The 20443-nt window shown below is 42.0% G+C and overlaps 1 protein-coding gene across 1 annotated transcript in view; it reads right to left on the reverse strand.

The window, feature by feature from the left end:
* The window catches only part of RFC5 (replication factor C subunit 5), a 92955-nt gene that overhangs the window by 60648 nt on the left and 11864 nt on the right, over positions 1 to 20443 (reverse strand). Inside the window, exons 2-7 of the mRNA XM_073625650.1 lie at positions 18118 to 18182; positions 11429 to 11565; positions 9221 to 9300; positions 7609 to 7682; positions 4950 to 5109; positions 4786 to 4867 (exon numbers count right to left, since the gene is read on the reverse strand). Of these exons, the coding sequence (XP_073481751.1) occupies positions 4786 to 4867; positions 4950 to 5109; positions 7609 to 7682; positions 9221 to 9300; positions 11429 to 11565; positions 18118 to 18182 (598 nt within the window). The remainder of the gene's footprint in view (positions 1 to 4785; positions 4868 to 4949; positions 5110 to 7608; positions 7683 to 9220; positions 9301 to 11428; positions 11566 to 18117; positions 18183 to 20443) is intronic.

The following is a 20443-nucleotide window of genomic DNA, read 5'->3' on the forward strand; positions in this document are numbered from 1 at the left end:
CGAACGATCATAACATACAAGGTTAAACAATGTAATATTGACATAAAATCACACATATAGGTTGGACTTGTGCCTTTTTTCAACCTTGCCTACTATGTAAACAAGTGACAAGCAGCATGGATTTATGAAAGATAGTTCTTGTCAGACCAACCTGTCGTTCTATGAAGTGGTAAGTGAGAAACTGGATAGTTGAAGTTCAGTGGATGCAGTTTATCTACATTTTGCATTTGATACTGTACCTCAAATGTTTGTCTATAAAACAAGGTCTGTTGGCATTCATGAAATTCTATGTACCTAGATTAGTGATAAAGCACTCATTCTCTGAATGGTCTGAAAGTTGTGAGTGGTGTGCCCCAGGCTTCTGTCTTTGGGCCGATGTTTTTTCATTTGTTTATTAAATGACACAGGGGTCGGACTCAAGTTTCTCAATTTCAGTGTTTGTCGATGATACTAAATGATGCAGGGTAATAACTTTGGCACATGATATACAGCCCCAATTCCAAAAAATTTGGGACGCTGTGTAAAATTCTACATTAAAAACAAAATGCAATGATTTGCAAATCTCATAAATCCATATTTTATTCACCATAGAAAATGTATCACATTTTAAAACTGAGAAAATGTACCATTTTAAGAAAATAAGGTACATTTTTAAATTTATGGCAGAAACATGTCTCAAAAAAGTTGGGACAGGTTTATCACGGTGTAGCATGCCTTAACATACTGTAATTGTCTGGGAACTGAGACCAGTTGCTGGCGTTTTGGGAGAGTAATATTGTCCCATCCCTGCCTCAGCATATGCTGCTCCAAAACCTGGATATATCTTTCAATATTGATGGTACCCTTCCAGATGTGCAAGCTGCCCATTCCATACGCACTAATGCACCCCCATACCATGCAGACTTCTGAACTGAGCCACGATAAGCCATAGAACAGGTTTCAACCTTGCAACAGACCATTTTAAAATGAACTTTGGTTCAGATATGACTTTTGCACAATAGAGCTTTATCTTGCATTTTTGGATGGCACGGCGAACTGTGTTCACAGACAATGATTTTTGGTAGTATTCCAGAGCCCATGTCCATCACAGAATCATACCTGTTTTTAATGCAGTGCCTTCTGGCCAATATATCACAGGCAACCAATATTGTGTTTCGGCCTTGTCCCTTGCGTACACATATTTCTTCAGATTCTCAGACTGTTGAGATTATATACTGCGGATTTTGATATATTTAAAGTCATTGCAATTTTATGTTGAGAAACATTTAAAATTGTTCAATTTTTAGACACAGCTTTTCAGATTGGCGATCATGTGCCCATCTTTACTTTTGAAACGCTGACTCTCCAAGATGCTCTTTTTATACCCAATCATGTTACGGTCCTGTTGATAATTAACCTAATTAGTTGCAAAATGTTCTTCCAGCTCTTCATTGTTAATACCACTTACTTTGATAGCTTTTTGTTGCCCTGTCCCAACTTTTGAGACGTGTTGCTGCCATCGTTTTCAAAATTACCTTTTTTTGGAATTGGGGTTGTAGATTACTTCAAGACCTTAACCACCTCAATAGAGGGCACTTTTACCCCCTTCCTGCCCAGGCCATTTTTCAGCTTTCAGCGCTGTCACACTTTGAATGACAATTGCACGGTCATGCTACACTGTAAACATGTGACATTTTTATAATTTCTTCCTTTTGGTGGCATTTAATCACTTCTGGTTTTTTTTTTTTTTAGGAAAAAATGATAAAAATGTTTTTCTTAGTTTGTCAGTAAATTTTGTAAATAAGTACATTTTTCTCCTTCACTGATGGGTGCTAATGAGGCAGCACTGATGAGGTGGCACGTCTATGCCGCACTTATGGGCACCGATAGGCTGCACTGATGGGCACGCATAGACGGCAAATAGGCAGCACTGATGGGCATCACCGATAGCCAGCACTGACTGGCATCACTAATGGGTACTGATTGCTGGCAGTGGTCGGTACTGGTGGGCACTCATTGCTGGCACTGGTGGGGGCTATTGCGATCAGTGCCCTAATTACATATCTACATGTTCTCTGCGAGGAGATGCGACTGATCAGCTCTCCTCACCACACACTCTGTCAGTGTGAGGCGAGGAGCGCCGATTACCTGCATCTCCGTGTTTATATGTGACCGGCTGTGATTAGACACAGCCGATCACATGGTTAAAGAGCCGTAGCCCTTTACAGAGACCGGGGACGCGCCGTGACCTAGCAACATGGCGCTGCCGCGATCGCCACGCTACCGGTGCGCGAGAACGGCCGTTCCCCGTCATCATTTGACGGTAGGTGGGCGGCAAGTGGTTAACTAAATAAGGGGTAGGGCAGCCACATGGCACATGAGGGTCAAAAATAAACAAGCCGAATACATATTAGGAGGGGCTCCCCTGGGAGGATCAATGATGGAAAAGGATCTGGGGTACTTGTAGATCACAGACTTAGCAAAAGCAGGCAATGCCAAGCCACAGATAACAAAGCTAGCAGGGCCTGCATGGACTCTACTAGGCTTCAAGGGGGAACGCGGCCTTGGACTTGTAAAGCACCAGCCCAGCAAGGTTACCAGATACACTGCACCCTGGAGATCGATGCCCACAGTATCCAGTGCCAACATTACAAGCCCACTCTTGCATGTGGGGTCCAAGTACAGTTAATTCTGGCCATAGAAAACTAAATCAGATAAGGTACTGTACTTCCCTACACCTGCAGGGGAATTAGAGTTATTAAGCCCCTGAAAGGAGATCTTCAGAGAGAAATGTGTAGGCACATCCAGCACCTGAAAAGAGAGACTTAGCTGAGCTGGGAGACATTATGCCTGGGTAGGGATTCCTGCCTTTTATTGGCCTCTGTCCATTTATCTGAAGGTGGCAGCATAACATACAGTTGTGCTCATAAGTTTACATACCCTGGCAAAACTTATGATTTCTTGGCAATTTTTCAGAGAATATGAATGATAACACAAAAACTTCTTTCACTCATGGTTAGTCTTTGGCTGAAGCCATTTATTATCTCATTTATTTACTCTTTTTAAATCATAATGGCAACAGAAACTACCAAATTACCCTGATCAAGTTTACATACCCTGGCAATTTTGGCCTGATAACATGGACACAAGTTGACACAAAGGGGTTTGAATGGCCATTAAAGATAACCATCCTCACCTGTGATCTCTTTGCTTGTAATTAGTGTGTGTGTATAAAAGAAGGTCAATGAGTTTTTGGACTCCCGACAGACCCTTGCATCTTTCATCCAGTGCTGCACTGACGTTTCTGGATTGAGTCATGGGGAAAGCAAAAGAATTGTCAAAGGATCTGCGGGAAAAGGTAGTTGAACTGTATAAAACAGGAAAGGGATATAAAAATATATCCAAGAAATTGAGAATGTCAATCAGCAGTGTTAAAACTCTAATCAAGAAGTGGAAGATGAGGGGTTCTGTTGAAACCAAACCACGGTCAGGTAGACCAACTAAAATTTCAGCCACAACTGCCAGGAAAATCGTTCAGGATGCAAAGAAAAACCCACAAATAACTTTAGGTAAAATACAGGTCTCTCTGAAAACATGTATTGTGGCTGTTTCAAGATGCACAATAAGAAGGCACTTGAAGAAATATGGGCTGCACGGTCGAGTCACCAGAAGAAAGCCATTACTATGTAAATGCCACAAAGTATCCCGCTTACAATACGCCAAACAGCACAGAGACAAGCCTCAAACCTTCTGGCACAAAGTAATTTGGAGTGATGAGACCAAAATTGAGCTTTTTGGCCACAACCATAAATGCTACATTTGGAGAGGAGTCAACAAGGCCTATGATGAAAGGTACGGAGGTGAATCACTGATGTTTTGGGGACGTGCGAGATACAAAAGGCACAGGAAATTTGGTCAAAATTGATGGCAAGTTGAATGCAGTATGTTATCAAAAAATACTGGAGGAACATTTGCATTCATCAGCCAGAAAGCTGCGCATTGGATGTACTTGGACATTCCAACATGACAATGATCCAAAATACAAGGCCAAGTTGACCTGTCATTGGCTACAGTAGAATAAAGTGAAGGTTCTGGAGTGGCCATCTCAGTCTCCTGACCTCAATATTATTGAGCCACTTTGGGGAGATCCTATAGGTGCAGTTCATGTAACACAGCCCAAGATTTTACAGGAAACTGGAAGCTTTTTGCCGAGAGAAAAAGGCAGCGTCACCATCTGAGAAGATAAAGAGCCTCATCCACAAATACCACAAAAGACTTCAAGCTGTCACTGATGTTAAAGGGGGCAATAAACGGTATTAAGAACTGGGGTATCTAAACTTTTGATCAGGGTAATTTCTGTTGACATTATGATTTAAAAAGAGTAAACACATTTGATAATAAATGGCTTCAGCCAAACACTAACCATGAGTGAAAGAAAAGTTTGTGTTATCATTCATATTCTCTGAAAAATTGCCAAGAAATCAAATTCTGCGAGGGTATGTAAGCTTATGAGCACAACTCTAAGTAGCCAGGAACATGAAGTCCTCTGTGTCCTGTGATGTACGATTAGTCACTATGTGTAAATGACTATGATGTACCTTTCAAATGGTATCTTTCAAATAAACTTCTATTATTGCTTGTATCCATGTATGTGATCAACATATAATTGGAATTAACTTTTGCAATGCTAGATGTACATGAACCTTCCTGAGAAATTTATGGATGAAATGTGTGTTTTTATGGCAGACGGGCATAATTTACTGCTAGTTCACAACAGTGTAAAGCACTGGCATAAAAAATTCATACCTGCAATATATTTAGTGCTCTGCGCATGTCACCATTGGAGAGGGTCACCAGGGCCTTCATTCCATCTGGACTAATTTGCACGCTACCAAAAAGAAGGGTTCAAAATTATTTTTCAGAAGAAGCAGCAGTTGGAGATTTGTTGGAAAACAGCTTTAAAAACTAACTTCTCTTGTTGGACTACATGCTCCAGTCTGGGAATCATCATCTCTGAGTTCAAGGGACCGAAGCGGAACCGTGTGCACCTGGACTGCAGAGCTGGAATGATCTTAGACAGGTAATTACAAATCATACAGAAGCGGGTGTTCTCAGTAAACTTCTCAATCACTGCAAAGAGATAAAATAAGGAGCAAATGAAATCATAAGACATTTTTGTTTAAAAGATAAGTAAAATTGATTAACAGTTTTCTGTAAGAAAATGTACCAACTGCAAGCCAGAAACTATAAATGACAGAGTTTTCAAGAAAAGGCCCACCACAGCAAGTAGGCTAACCAATATACTATTTTACACTGGAAAGGCAAATACAAAAAAAATTGCAAAAAAATTAAACACAAACTCTAATGCCGCGTACACACGGCCGGATTTTCTGACGGGAAATGTTCGATGGGAGCTTGTTGTCGGAAATTCCGACCGTGTGTAGGCTCCATCGGACATTTTCCGTCGGAAATTCCGACAAACAAAATTTCAGATCTGTTGTCGTAAATTCCGATCGCGTGTACACAATTCCGAAGCACAAAGTTCCACGCATGCTCGGAATCAAGCAGAAGAGCCGCACTGGCTATTGAACTTCATTTTGTCTCGACTTGTCGTGCGTGTTGTACGTCACCGCGTTCTTGGCGATCGGAATTTCCGACAAGATTTGTGTGACCGTGTGTATGCAAGACAAGTTTGAGCCAACATCCGTCGGAAAAAAAACTATGGATTTTGTTCTCGGAATCCTGATTATGCGGCATAAGAGTGCTTTCGCACTGAGGCTTCGGCGGTAAAGCGCTGCTATTTTTAGCGGCGCTTTACCGTCGTTTTGGCGGCACCATTCGGCTCTCGCTAGCGGCCGAAAAAGGGTTAAAACCGACTGAAAAGCGCAGTTGCAGTGACGCTTAGCCATCGGTGCTGCCCATTGATTTCAATGGGCAGGGGCGATTTAGAAGCGGTGTATACACCACTCCTACAGCACTGCAAAGATGCTGCTTGCAGGACTTTTTTTACCGTCCTGCAAGCGCACCGCTCCAGTGTGAAAGCACTCGGGCTTTCAAACTGGAGTGAGAGGAGTGGCTCTTTACAGGCGCTATTTTTAGCGCTATAGCGCCTCAGTGTGAAAGCAGCCTAATTAAGATGGAAGAAAAGCCTAGCCTGCTGAGAAACCTTCCACTTGGAGATCTATAAGATGGAAGTCTATAGGGAGTAATATTCATTACTACTTAATAGTTATAGGTTATACAAGAAAAAAAAAATAGAATATTGGACTTTTTTCTGTTATTAAAATTGCGCTGCACAAACTCTTGACCGCAACCAGTTCTTACTTGGCGTGTACTTTACAAGTAAATTTTATACCTATTACTGGGAGATTTGTGGAGGTAGAGGGTGCCTGGACATTGTAAAGAAAACTTTGCATTTTATTCCAAGGTCAACTTTAAGGACAAAATTTCTAAAAATTAATATGTCCTTTAATTAGCGATTACATGTTATCTGCAGGATCCACAATTTTGTCCAGTCAGAAGTTATGTGACTTGTCACCATTACCTTACTTCTGATAGGAGGGCATGGTACAGAAGCTGGTTGTTAATCACAGCCAGGTCATTTAATATGTTGCAGAAACAAAGATGAAGCTTCTCAGCACCGACAACACATCTTGGTATGAAGACAATTTGAAAAGTATTTTTATGCTTCTAAAAAGCCATGTTATTTTAATTTACAGGACATGCAAGCCTATTCAATTTAATTATATCAGATTCACTCTGTATAAATTAAATCACCAGAATTTGTGTCTTGTCTTGGAGGAAAGGCAAAGGATGTGTAAAATTTAAAGGGGTTGTAAACCCTCGTGTTTTTTCACCTTAATGCACATTAAGGTGAAAAAACACCTGGCAGTGACTGGCCCCCCGTTTTACTTATCTGAGCCCTGGAATTTCACACGCCGGAGACGCGCTCTTCCTCTGCCCGGGGTTCTCGGCTCTTGATTGGATAGATTGATAGCAGTGCAGCCATTGGCTCCCATTGCTGTCAATCAAATCCAATGACGCAGGCGCCGGGGCCGAGTCCAGCATTCGTGTCTATGGACACAAATGCTGGACTGGGGAGCTCGCCCGCGAGGTAATCCCCCTGGAGAGCGCTGCTCCTAGGGGGTTATCTGTTGCAGGGAGGAGCAGCGAGAGCCGCCGAGGGACCGCAGAAGAGGATGTCCGGGGCCACTCTGCAAGACGAGCTGCACAGTGGAGGCAAGTATGATATATTTGTCATAAAAAAAAAAAACACACGAGCCTTTACAATAACTTTAAATTAGAATCCCAATCATTATGTTCTCCATTATGGCAGATTATGTAATAAACACTAAGCCTGTGTAGTGTGCATATGTGAAAACCCATGTTTTCCCCAAACGCTCCCCCCCACCCCGTTTAACATTTTCTTAGGAGCAAACTTTTAGTTACTGCAGAGAATTTATTATTACAGCAAGTCGCTATAGTAAAAATCATGATAGATATGCCAACTGCATAAATTCAGTATCTGTAACAAAGACAAGACAGACTGTTATGTCCATCTGAAATTTTCAGAAGATCTGGCAAATTTGTAGCATTCCCAGGAATATGGCAGCTGAATTGTCATTTTACCTCGTCTTAGAGCGTTCTGCGCATCCTGAGTCATTGCATCTGCTTCATCCAAAATCACAAGCTTGAAGCCTTTTCTGTAAAGGAGAGGCAGCTGTCACTTTAAGACAAAACAAGACTCCCGCATCTGTACAATTGACACAATTTATCAAGGACCAAAAAAAAAAAAATAAAAAAAAAAAAAAAAAGAGGAATTGTGACTTGCCTGTAAATTCCATATATTGGAACAGTACAGGACACAGGCATTCATACACCATGGGTTATAGGAATTTATCTTCAGACCTTTAGATGATTGGACACTGGCAAACCTTAAGAGGACCTGGGCACCTCCCCTATAACCCTATCCAAGGAATGGAAGAGGTTGCCTGTGTCCTACACACCAAGATATGAAATCTACAGGCAAGTCAAAATTCTTCTGCACTTGTACAGTAGAGGACATAGGCAGACTATTTATACACCATGGAGTGTCCCAATACAATGACTAAGAAGGGTGGGCAGCAATGAGGCAAACATAACTGTGCCAACAGACCCAAACAACAAAGTTCATAAGACTTCAGAGTTCCGCTGCAAGAACTTTGAGATGGAATGGGCATGTAAAAAGTGCAGGAGAAGTCTTCTCTTTGAGAATGTAAGCTCTCACGATCAGATTCCTTATCCGTTGTGCGAAGGTGAACTCTGAAGTAGGGTATCCCTTGCAAGATCACATGTACAGGACAGACTGAATCCATCCATCTGATTTGACCAGTAGCTTTGGGGTACAATCTAAGGATCAAAGTACAGCGATTACTCTGGGATGCTTATGAGCAGGGCATAAGGATGGTCATGCAATGTACTCATTGAGGTAGAATACCAAGACCAATTTCGGGAGAAAGGATAGCATTTAGAGTAAGGCAACCTTGCGATTGTGAAGCATGAAGAAAGACTCTTTACAGCAAAGGGCCGTAAGTTCAGAAACATGTTTGACAGACATGATGGTGACCAAAAAGGCTACTTTGCAGGCGAGATCCTCTAGATCAAGGATCCTCTAGATCAAGGGTATTGAATTAAAATTCTTGGAGGTCTGATCAGTAAATTTTCTTACAGCAGAGCTCTGAATCGCTCGTTTATGTCACATCACAATCACGTTCTTACATCAGCGTCCTCAGTCCCCCTAGCATACCACATCACAATCTTCCGTTCACATTACATTTTCCCATTCACAGCTGTGTCCTCTGTTGCCCCCTTCAACAGAGTCCTCTGCCTCCCCTGCACAGCCCCCAGCCCCCACAGTGGTGTCCTCTGTCCCCTCTTCACATCATAACCCCCCACAGCTCTGCCTTCGTTCACATCACTGCCCCCCCCCCGCAGCAGCTGTCTGATCAGCTGCCTTGGAGGATGGATCAGAGTAACAGACCCCCGACTCTCCATAGAGTGCCTGCCACTGCCCAAATCTAATACAAGGGGTCTTGTTCATCCTTTGTGAAAGCAATAAAGTTAAATGAAAATGATCAAAATTGCCCTGGACAGCAAATCGGTTAACACTAACATCCAAAAACATATTAAAAGAAAAAAAAACAAAAAAAAAAAAAAAAAAAACACACCATACACATAAAACACAGTGTCATTATATACTTACTTAAATATGGTTCTAGTGCTGGAAAAACTTAATATGGGACCTCTTACAATATCTATGCCACGGTCATCTGATGCGTTCAACTTGAAGAAAAAAAAAAAAGAAGAGCATAAAAACACACATTACATCCATCTGTAAGAAAAAAGCATGAAACTTAGCAAAATTGCCTAGTGTGTACAGTATGTGCATTGATACACATCTGGCACAAACCTCAGCTACTCGTGACACGTCCTGTGGATGCATTTCTCATCTAAACACACACACGCAATTACATATATTTCAATACAGAAACACACACATACATATATAATAGGATTGTTGTGTTCACCATAAAATCTCATCTTGGATCCATCAAGGGACATAGGACGACACATACTGTTGGGTTTTGCTGCTGCCTACAGGAGGGACTGGTCACTGGCAAACAAGGAAGTCTGTAGGCCATCCCAGGATAGCCCCCTCCTAATACCAGTATGCTTCATTTGTTAGCAAGCAGTATTAAGAGCATGATCATTAACTTAAGGGAAATAAGTCCCAACCCTCTAACAGATTTTAAGAAATGGAATATGGTGAATACAGAAATCCTATTTTCTTTCTTGGTCTTTGAGGTACATGGACAGTCATATGTCATGATACCTAAAAAGCAGGGGTAAGCAACAGCAAGCAACGAATAGGCCCGACATAAACAAAAATGGGGACCGTGTGCAGCTCAAGAGTTACCAAAAGGACCAATGCCTGAAGCTGGCAATGGATGAGGCCAACCTCACCTGGTAAGGAGGCAAGACAGTACGGGAATAAACCTGAGGTCAGAAAACCAGAATACTTACACTAGTGAGGGGAGTACAATGGGAGGGAAAACCTATTTCCCAACATGGAAAGAGTCATAGCCTGAAGTGTGACTAACACAAAGAAAAAACCGCTCTCCAAAAACTAAGACCAGATAGGAGGTAACCAAAAAACAATGTCCCAGTAAGACCAGAGCTGCCCTGGACTAGAGAAGCTTTTCAGCTACAACTTACTTGAACCCATAGGGTCCAAAAGAAAAAAGAGGGGCAAATATGAAAGTACTCCTGAGGGATGATTTATTCCTTTATATACCTGGTATAAAACCCCCTCTTTGCTATAGGCAATCCAGCTCGGAAAGCAGTGTCAGAAGCATGGTGGCTTTATTCAACCAAGAATGGAAGGATCCACCACAGGAGCAGAGGTCTACTCCTGCAGAAGGGTCTCCCCTAGGAGTAAAGTAGCACAAAGCGCAGTGGAACCACAAAAGGGCTGCCTTTACCCCAGCAGTAGACAAATACATCAAAGCATTGAGGATCCAAACACGCTTGGCTGGACCGTGAACACCTGAGGTATCAACCAGGAGAACCAGCGTACCACCAGCCAATGTGTGCATGGGAGCGAAGCAGGGGCTACAAAAACACTCTTATAGGAGAATCGTCAACCGTAGATGGGGAACGCAGTGACTGGGGTGACTACTGGGTCTAGATTATCCAGCCTGTCGCCCAGCCCGGCTGTTGATTGCAGATCTCCGCAGGAAAAAAGAAAAGAAAAAAAACTTGTGGAACCAGGGGCCCCAGCAGGGGAGGTCCTTACTCCTAACACTAGGTAGAAAGAACTGGATTGCCTATAGCAGAGAGGTGGTTTTATACCAGCTAGTACTGCCTATAGGTGATGCTGTATTTCTTTTCTGCCTAGTGTCCTACTCCCGTCGGTAGCGATACAACCCTATGGTCAAGATTCAGAAAAGCTGTGTCCTTAATATCTATTATGCCCTCACACAGATCTCAGTTGCACTGCGCAATGTTTACATTCCGTTTCCAGCCAGGTGCCTGTTTCTTCAGTGCTTATGACGAACTAGAGGTTCTAGAGAGATGAATGAGAGCATTGACATTGGAGACATACAGACATATGATCAGAATCCAATCTGTCTTGGACAAGACTGGAAAAAAAAAAAAATCTTATACTTTATTTCAAGAGTCATTTGCCACAGAGCTTAATACACTACCTTATTTACACATACTGTAACCATTGTAGGAAAACTTACTTATGTGTATTATACAATAGGGAAAACTATGAAAAATCTAAGATGTAAAAATAGTGAAACTCGCATAAAAATAATTTTACTATAAAAGAAGTCAAACCTAATAACCTCACTTGAAAACTTCATTACTTCAATAAAATAAAAAAAAAATAAAAATAATAATATACCTCCAAAACCATAGAGTTAAACTCCTTTTCTTTGTAAAGCTGTTTTGCACAGGCTAGAATTGTGGAAGTTTTGCCTGTTCCAGGTGGTCCATATAATAATAGATGAGGTAGTCTGTCTTCACTGATGAACCTCTGAACTAGTATTAGGAACAAAAAAAACAAAACAAAAAAAAAAAAACAGGAAAATGTGAATATAGAACACAGCAGAGAGAAAAAAAAAAAAAAAAAAAATCAATCACACCCAAAATACTTGCTTCTAGCAAGTTCTGTCTACAAGATACATAACATTTTGTTTAAAGATGAATTACAGATATGGATATTTTATACATAGTTACATTGATCCAGCTCAGACCAATGCATATTCCATACCTTGTCAATCACCCTAGAAGCTGAAAATCAGTGAAGTAGATACCACTATTCCAGGTATCTTTGCTTCGGGGTGTCCTGCCGAGTAGTAGGGGGCATATTGCTTTAAAAGTATATTTATCCTTTAGGATTAAAATGGTTGCAAAGGGTAAAGGTTATTTATCCTAATGCATTTTCATGCTTAAGGTAAACAAAAAACTGTTATGGTCCCCCACAGCTCCCCCCAATACTTACCTGTATTGGGGGGAGCAATAGAGGCATACAGCATGGCTCGGGATCTAGCCCCACACAAGTGCCCTCAGAGCAAGAGTGCTCAGAAGGGAGGAGGAACCAGAGGCACCAGCATGGGGGGGGGGGGATGTACTGTGCAAAGAGCAAGTAGGTATAACATCTTTATTTAAAAAATAAAATATCAAAAAGCGCATGCGCAGAGCTCAGAAGATGGCCGCCTGAGCCGAGAGCTTTGCTCCAGCCAAATACAGCAGCACCCACGGCTACCAGCACGGTGACTCTACAGCCCCCAAAACGGCTCAATTCACCCCTCCACAGCCAGGGAACACCCCCATATGCAAAAAACCCCAGCAAAGGAGGACATACGGCCACAATTTGGGCCGGTATTTGCTGAGGAAAAATCCAAAATGGCCACCACAGCACTCAGCCTCCAGTGCGCTCTGCCCCACTGTACACAAGCAGGCTATCCACTCAGCAGCTCTAACTTTTACCTCAGGCAGGACTCTCTCAGGTACTTACCTCTGCTCCAGCCTCCACTGAGCCCCTTCATGACCACTTGATATCCGAGTATGGCCTTTCCTCCTTAGGGCACAATACTGCAGCCCAAACTGTTTGTTACCTCAGAAGCTATTCCCAGTAATGAAGCAAGACAAATGGAGGATTTATTCCAAAAGTTTTCTGACCTTTTAGATAAGGGACTTGCACAAACAGCAGCCAAAATTACTGGGGACCCGAAAGCTGACTTTCAAAATTTGGGATCAAGAATTGACTCAACACTGAACACAAACTGGAAGAAATGGTGGCCTCTTCAAATCAAGGTATAAAACATAAATAAATACAGTTCAGGAACAACTGGATTTTGCCATCTCTAGAATTGATAACCTTGAGAACAGATCTCGCAGGTACAACATCAGAATTAAAGGGCTACCTGAAACAGTTCTGGACATATCATCGGCAGTCCAGGAACTGTTCAGAACCATGCTACCTAATGTACTTCAACATCACCCGGAATTAGATAGGGCCCATAGAGCCCTAGGAAAGACAGTAAACCCAGAGACATCATTGCCAAGCCCCACTATTATGCTGTAACGGAAGAGGTCATGAAACAGGCCAGATCCTTCCCCCAAGTGATATACCAAGGCCACCCAATCCAGCTATTTGCGGATCTCTCCCCTTCTACTATTCAGCGCAGGAGGGCACTAAAACCATTACTATTAGTCCTGACGCAGAAAGAAATCAAATACAGATGGGACTTTCCTTATGCGGTCAAATTTTCTGACAAAGGGAGATCCTATTCCTTCTCCAGCCTTACGGAAGGGGAACAACTACTGCTACAACTAAAGTTCATCTCTCATGAAGCGGGTACCTCCCCAGCTAATACCGGTTCAGCTAAAAGACCCACTCCGACAAGCCCACAATCCCCACTGTGGGAAAAAAAAAAGGAAAGGCGAAGAAAATCAAGGACAATGGTCCCACCTCAATAAGGACTCTCTCCCATTTTTTTGCCATGTTCCTCTTTTGGACCGAGATTCCAAACTCAGACCCATCTGTAATTGACAGGGGTTGTTTTTTTTTTTTTTTTTAATAAGATCTTGGACACCTAGTGTCTCCCTCCCCCCTATTTTTTGTGAGGGGCCAGGCAGAGTTAATTTTGCTTGATTCTCGGGAGGGCTAGGACTTTTTAGGAATATTTTGCCGTGGTGTTAATATCAGTTCATTTTTGTTGAGGGCGCCCTGTACAAGGGTGGTCCACATGTGCCCCCACCTATCCCTTGGACATCAGTAGGTCTCGAAGGGTTACGTTGTCTAAACCTTACGATTTGACAGTTTTTACATTTTCTGTAGGGCTTCGGTACTACATGTTAAGAGACTTCTCTACAATTTTTCTCTTCCTTCATTCCTCTTCCTTGCTTCTCTCCTATTCCCTACGTGCCTAACACTCCCATCTATTGCAGAACTTCGAATTTCCAGATTAATAATGGACATCTTATACCTCACTTGCCCGATGAAGGAGATCCGACATGACGCCAGACAGAAGACTACTCGGGGTGAGTGGGGATGTTTACAATGGGTGCGATCCTTGATCTCCATGGCTGATATCACACAGACCTACCTTAAAATAGCCTCCCATAATTTCCAGGGTTTAAACTCTCCCATCAAACGGAGGAAAATATCAGATTACTACAAATCTCTCAAACTGGATGTACTCCTAATTCAGGAGACACATTTTCCTATACGGTATAGTCTCAAATATATTCACCCACATTTCCCCCAATTTTATCTGGCCTGTGCAAAAAATAAAAATATAAAGCCATTATTTTCTTAAAATATTGTAAATTCGAGAAGACTTTTGAATACATAGACCTGGAGGGGAGAATCCTTTTAGTGAAAGGCACCATAGAAGGACATCTATATTCCCTAGTATCCTACTATACCCCCAATAGGGGTCAAGCTGCCTTTTTTAAAACCACGATGGACACACTTACTCCTATGCTAGAAGGCACAATCATTTTTTGGGGGAGACTCGAATACAGCATTTGATCAGACTTTAGACAAATCCAAACCCCCCTGGTCCCAACTGACTCATCCAACCAATGAAAGCCTCAAAATTGCCAAAATACTAGCGGTCCATAACCTTGCCGATACCTGGAGGGAACTCAATCCCTCAAAACGGGAGTTTACACACTTCTCACACCAACACAATAGATATGCCAGAATAGATCATATTTTAACCTCTACACCCCTGCTCCCATTCATATCTAACGCTCAAACCAAAGACACGGCCATTTCAGACCACTCTGTGGTATTCATATCTATCGGCACTAGTGCACTAAGCAGAAAACGAGGTTATTGGAAACTTAACGAGTCCATCCTCTCTAATCCGATTAGAGTAGAGACAATAAGGCACTCCAGGATTTCTTTTCCCTTAATGACAATGGAGAAACCTCTGTCGAAACGTTATGGGCTGCACACAAAGCCTATATTGGGGGTAAAATTATTCAGATCTCCACACAAATCAAACGGGAATGTAGAAATAACAGAGCGTTTAGAAATGGAGTACACAGCCTTACGAGCCAGTCATAAACAAGATCCCTCCAAGGTACCCATTACCCTGATAGATAAAGCCAAGTTAGATCTCAACGCTTCCTTTATCAATATATACATACACAAAGATCACGTAGGCTTCATTCCAGGCAGACAAGGCCCAGACCAAATACGAAGGGTGATAGATGTGGTTTCAATACTACAATCTAAGTGGAAGGGAGGAGCGAGACAAGGGCTTCTTTTAGCTTTGGACCTTCAGAAAGCCTTTGACACAGTGTCTTAAGTCATATACATTCGCCCTCATAGAATGTTGGGGCTTTGGGAAACATTTCATAGGTCTACTACACTCCCCCTATTCTGACCCTAAGGCACTAATTCGTCTACAAGGACATTATTCTAAACCAAAAGATATAATTAGGAGCACCCGGCAAGGATGTCTACTTTCCACACTTATTTTCGCGATTGCTATTGAAACTTCGTCAGAATCCAAATATTAAGGGGGTATCCTGTGGAGACCAAACCCATAAATGCGGTCTGACAGATGACATCATTTGTTTGTAACATCACCGCTAACTTCATTACCAAATATATGTCAAGTCCTACATAACTTCTCTAAGATATCTAGTCACAAGGTTAATTATGAGAAATCACAGGACCTTGTCTCGCTCCCTCTCCTAAGTGTATCATTGCTTAAGCAGTCGTTTAAATTTGAATGGAGCGACTCCTCAATCAGGTATTTAGGCATCACACTAACACTCGCACGGAGACTCTTTATGAGCACAACTACCCACCACTGTATAAGAAATTAGAAAAACCTGGTCCAAATATGAACTCTTGGTTGGGCAGGATCAACTCAATCAAAATGACCCTTCTCCTGAAAATTCTTTATTACTTTAGATCTCTTCCTATCCCTGTCAAAAAAACAAAAAATCACTTGAAAATCCTTCAGAGTAAGATACTCAAATACACCTGGGGAACCACTGGCTATCGTGTACCTCAAAACACCCTGTTCCGTCATAGAAATAAGGGAGGGCTTGGCCTTCCCGATTTACATAAACATTTTATAGCAGCAAGATTAGCACAACTCTCAATGATCTACTCAATGTCTGAAAAACCGGACTGGATCAACATTGAGAGTCAGGCAGTTTCCCAAATTTCCCTTGACCACCTTTTATGGTGTCCAAACAAAAAAAGACCACCCATAATGGCCCTTCCCTATCTCACTCTGGTGCGCTCTGGGACAGCTTTAGGAATCACCCACCCCTCATCTCAGCAGACTGCCCCCTCGCACACCTATTCAATAACCCAAATTCCCCCCCCCAGGTTTGGAGGTACAAACATTCAAATGGTGGGTGCCCTATAGGACAGTTCTTTACTCCTGGGGGTCCTATTACCCTTGATTACTGTATTAAAAAATTGGAACTCCCAGATTCAGAACAATCCTGCTTCAGTCAAATTTCATAATTCTTACACCAAATTTGGAAGGATACACCGTTACCGCCCCAATTCACGAAATATGAGGCTTGGTGTGGACAGGCTACGGAGCTAAGGCGAGACATTTCCGTGATATATTCGCCCCTCACTCACCCTACAGCAAAGTCTTCCTATATGGAAGCTTGGGAAACCGATTTCAATTACAAATGGGACCTGGACACCTGGCATAAGGCTTGCTCAAAATCCTTCAAGGGAATTCTCAATGTATCCCTAATGGAAGCTAATATCAAGGTTTTAAACAGGTGGTATTTTCCCCCCACTAAAATAGCAGCCATATACCGGTCAGCAGATCCGACTTGTTATAGAGGCTGCCAACTTTCTGGGTCAATGGCTCACATTTGGTGGAAATGCCCAAGGATTATCCCGTTGGAGCAAAATGTTTAATTTAATCTTCATGGGGATACAGATAGGGACCTGGGAACCTGGCTAATTGCCAGGTTCCCAGGTCCCCATCTGTAGCCCTCCTAAATGCTCCTATACCTCATATATCAAAGGCGACACCAACATTAATCTACTTTATCCTCACAGGAGCCAAGCTAACTATAGCGACGGCGTGGAAGAAACCTAAACCCTTCCTTTCAGAAACCAAACGGAAAATATCATGGATAATGACCCAAGAAAAATTGGCCAGTATCTTCAATAATACAATCCCAAAGTTTGAAAAAATCTGGGAACCATGGGCTAATTTCATTGGGATATCACTTAATCAAGAAGTTCCACCAGCTCCTCAACCTACATTAGTCTCAAGTTAGGCAAGTACCTCTTCCGCTTCCTTCCTCCCTTGCGTTCCCTCTCCTTTCACCCTCCTTTCTTATTCTTTATCTCTCTCAGATTGTTGGGGAACCTGGAGATGACCTTGAGGAACACTATTCCCTTAATATTTTTTTTGGAAAACGAAGTGTTGGACAAGTAGGCCTGAAATCTTGTCTTCATAATAGGGTCACTATAGACGAGAACATTAGGAGGCCACGGATGGGGCCATGAAGGAGATTGGAGATTCTCTTCCTTTGGCACAGTCTGATCCCGATAGGGGGTGCTGAGGGGGATAAGAGGATCTTCAACTCTTCAAAGAAATATGAAGAGAGGCCCTTCCAGCGGTGATCTAACGCTAAGTTAAGTTGTACTCAAACTATAATTAAAAGGTCTTCTCCTCTTTTTACACATACTTTGGATATATGTTTAATGTGTTCTAGTTGTCAGCCTCCAGGTTCAGTTATTTATGTATGAAATATTACATTTTTCAATGTATCGTATACCTTTTGAAAATAAAATACTTTAAAAGACAAATAAAATGTCCTGGAGTGGGGCTTTAACGTCTAACTTCATATTGAAGTTTTACATACTAATTGCATGTAAACAGATTTAGAATTAAGTTGCTACATTTTCACCTAAAAGCACAAATGAAAAACGTGAAAGAGATATTAACAGCCTTAATCCAAAAGAAAAAAAAAAAAAAGAATTACCATATGAAGACTGTTCTATGCAATTAGTAAAATACCTCTAGACCCTTGATGTGTGTAAGGAAATTAGCCAAAATTTCTCTTTCAACTTACTTGTGTTTAAGATATCTTGATGCGAGATCAAATCGTCAAGAGTCTGTGGCCGGTACTTTTCAACCCTGTATAGAAATAAAGTCAAATATGTATAAACGGTTCAAATACTTAAAACTTGTGAGGGAACTTTTTCATCAAAAACTGAACATTCTTTCAAATAAGTCTGATACCGATATTTATGTAGGTGTCCTTCCACAGCTAAATAAAATTATTGTAATGGTACTCACCTATCTGATGTGGAACAGCAGCACACTGATAAGTTCACATACAAACTTACTCCTCTTTTATGTAAGCTACCACTGCTAGGTTGACAGCACTGCACGGTGCAAAAAAGCCTGGCTCACAGTGCTCTCTCTCTCTCTCTCTCTATATAAATTTTATAACAAAATAACATTTTGTTGCTTTGCACCCTGAAATTAAGGCAGACACCGTTTTTGTTTTATCCAGCTGTACTTTCAGTGCAACTTATAATATCCAAGTGAAAGATATAGCACCAACACGTCAGGGAAAAAAAAATAAAATTCATAAACAGAATCAGAGTTGGAAAAAGGATCACCCCCTCCTAAAAATGACCTGTAAACTAAATCAGGTTTAGCTAATCACCTTCTGAATGGCACACAAAGCCATTAAACTTTCAACTGTGATCAGCTGTGGGTCATTTTGATTATCTCAGCAAGAAAAGAGCTTTCCTGGAGAATTTCAGTCCCCGATAGTGCAAAAATCAACTATGGATGGCAAGGCACTGTCAAAAGATCTCCAGGATAAAGTTGTGGACAGGCACAAGTTTGGAGATGGATACCAAAAAAAATTTCAAAGGCTTTATCAATGCCTAGAAGCACAGTGAAGTCTATTAAGAAGTGGAAGGTATTTTCGCCCTGGATCAGGGACGTTGCTCCAAACTGGATGAAAGAGCCAGGAGGAAACTCGTCAGAGCCTACAAAGAGGCCTACAACCCTGTAGCAGGTGCAGGAATTTATGCAAAGCTGGGTCATTGTGTGCATGTGACAACAATATAGTTACATAGTAGGCAAGGTTGAAAAAAGACAAGTTCAACCTATATGTGTGATTTTATGTCAGTATTACATTGTATATCCCTGTATGTTGTGGTCGTTCAGATGCTTATCTAATAGTTTTTTAAAATATCGATACCCTCCGCAGAAACCATTGCCCGTGGAAGGGAATTCCACATCCTTACTGCTCTTACAGTAAAAAACCCTCTACGCAGCTTAAAGCAGAGTTCCGCCAAATTGTTTTTTTTTTTTTCCCAAGTCAGCAGTTACAAATACTGCAGCTGCCGACTTAAAACATGGACTTACCTGTCCAGGGGGCCCCACAATGTCAGCACCCGAAGCCGATCTGTCGCTAAGGAAATCAGGAAGTGAAGCCTTGCGGCTTCACAGCCTGGTTCCCTACTACACATGCGCGAGTCGCACTGCAGGATTCCACTGGTCCCTGCTGTCTTCTGGGACCTGTGTCTCTCCCAGAAGACACAGGAGGCGCCGGACACGGCGTAGATATCCGCGGATACTGCGGCTATCTATGCCCAGAAGTGGGAGCAAATACCTGAATTAGACAGGTATCTGCTCCCCCCTGAAAGGTGCCAAATGTGACACCGGGGGGGGGGGGGGTTCCGAAAAGCAGAAGTTCCATTTTTGGGTGGAACTCCGCTTTAAGGTTAAATCTCTTTTCTTCTAATTTTAGTGAATGGCCACGTGTCTTATTAAAATCCCTTACACGGAAAAGTTTTATCCCCATTGTGGGGTCACGGGTACAGCATTTGTACATTGAAATCATATCCCCTCTCAAGCGTCTCTTCTCCAGAGAGAACAAGTTCAGTGCTCGTAACCTTTCCTCATAACCAATGTTATTAGTTTTGTTGCCATTCTCTGGACTCTCTCCAGTTCAAGCACATACTTCCTGAGGACTGGTGCCCAGAACTGGACAGCATACTCCAGGTGCGGCCAAACCAGAGTCTTGTAGAGCAGGAGAATTATCAATTTATCCCTGGAGTTAGTCCCCTTTTTAATGCATGCCATGCATCCTAGATTACCCCAGAGGTTCTCCCCCCCCCCCCAGTAAGTAGATTGCATTCATATTTTTGCCACCCAAATGCAATATTTTACATTTTTCAAGATTAAACCTCATTTGCCAAGTAGTTGCCCACCCCATTAATTTGTTCAGATCTTCTTGCAAGGTTTCCACATCCTGCGGAAAAATGATTGCCCTGCTTAACTTAGTATCGTCCGCAAATACAGAGATTGAACTGCTTATCCCATCCTTCAGGTCATTTATGAATAAATTGAATTAAATAGGATTGGTCCCAGGA

This window comes from Aquarana catesbeiana, linkage group LG01, assembly GCF_042186555.1.
Source record: "Aquarana catesbeiana isolate 2022-GZ linkage group LG01, ASM4218655v1, whole genome shotgun sequence".
Classification (NCBI taxonomy): domain Eukaryota; kingdom Metazoa; phylum Chordata; class Amphibia; order Anura; family Ranidae; genus Aquarana; species Aquarana catesbeiana.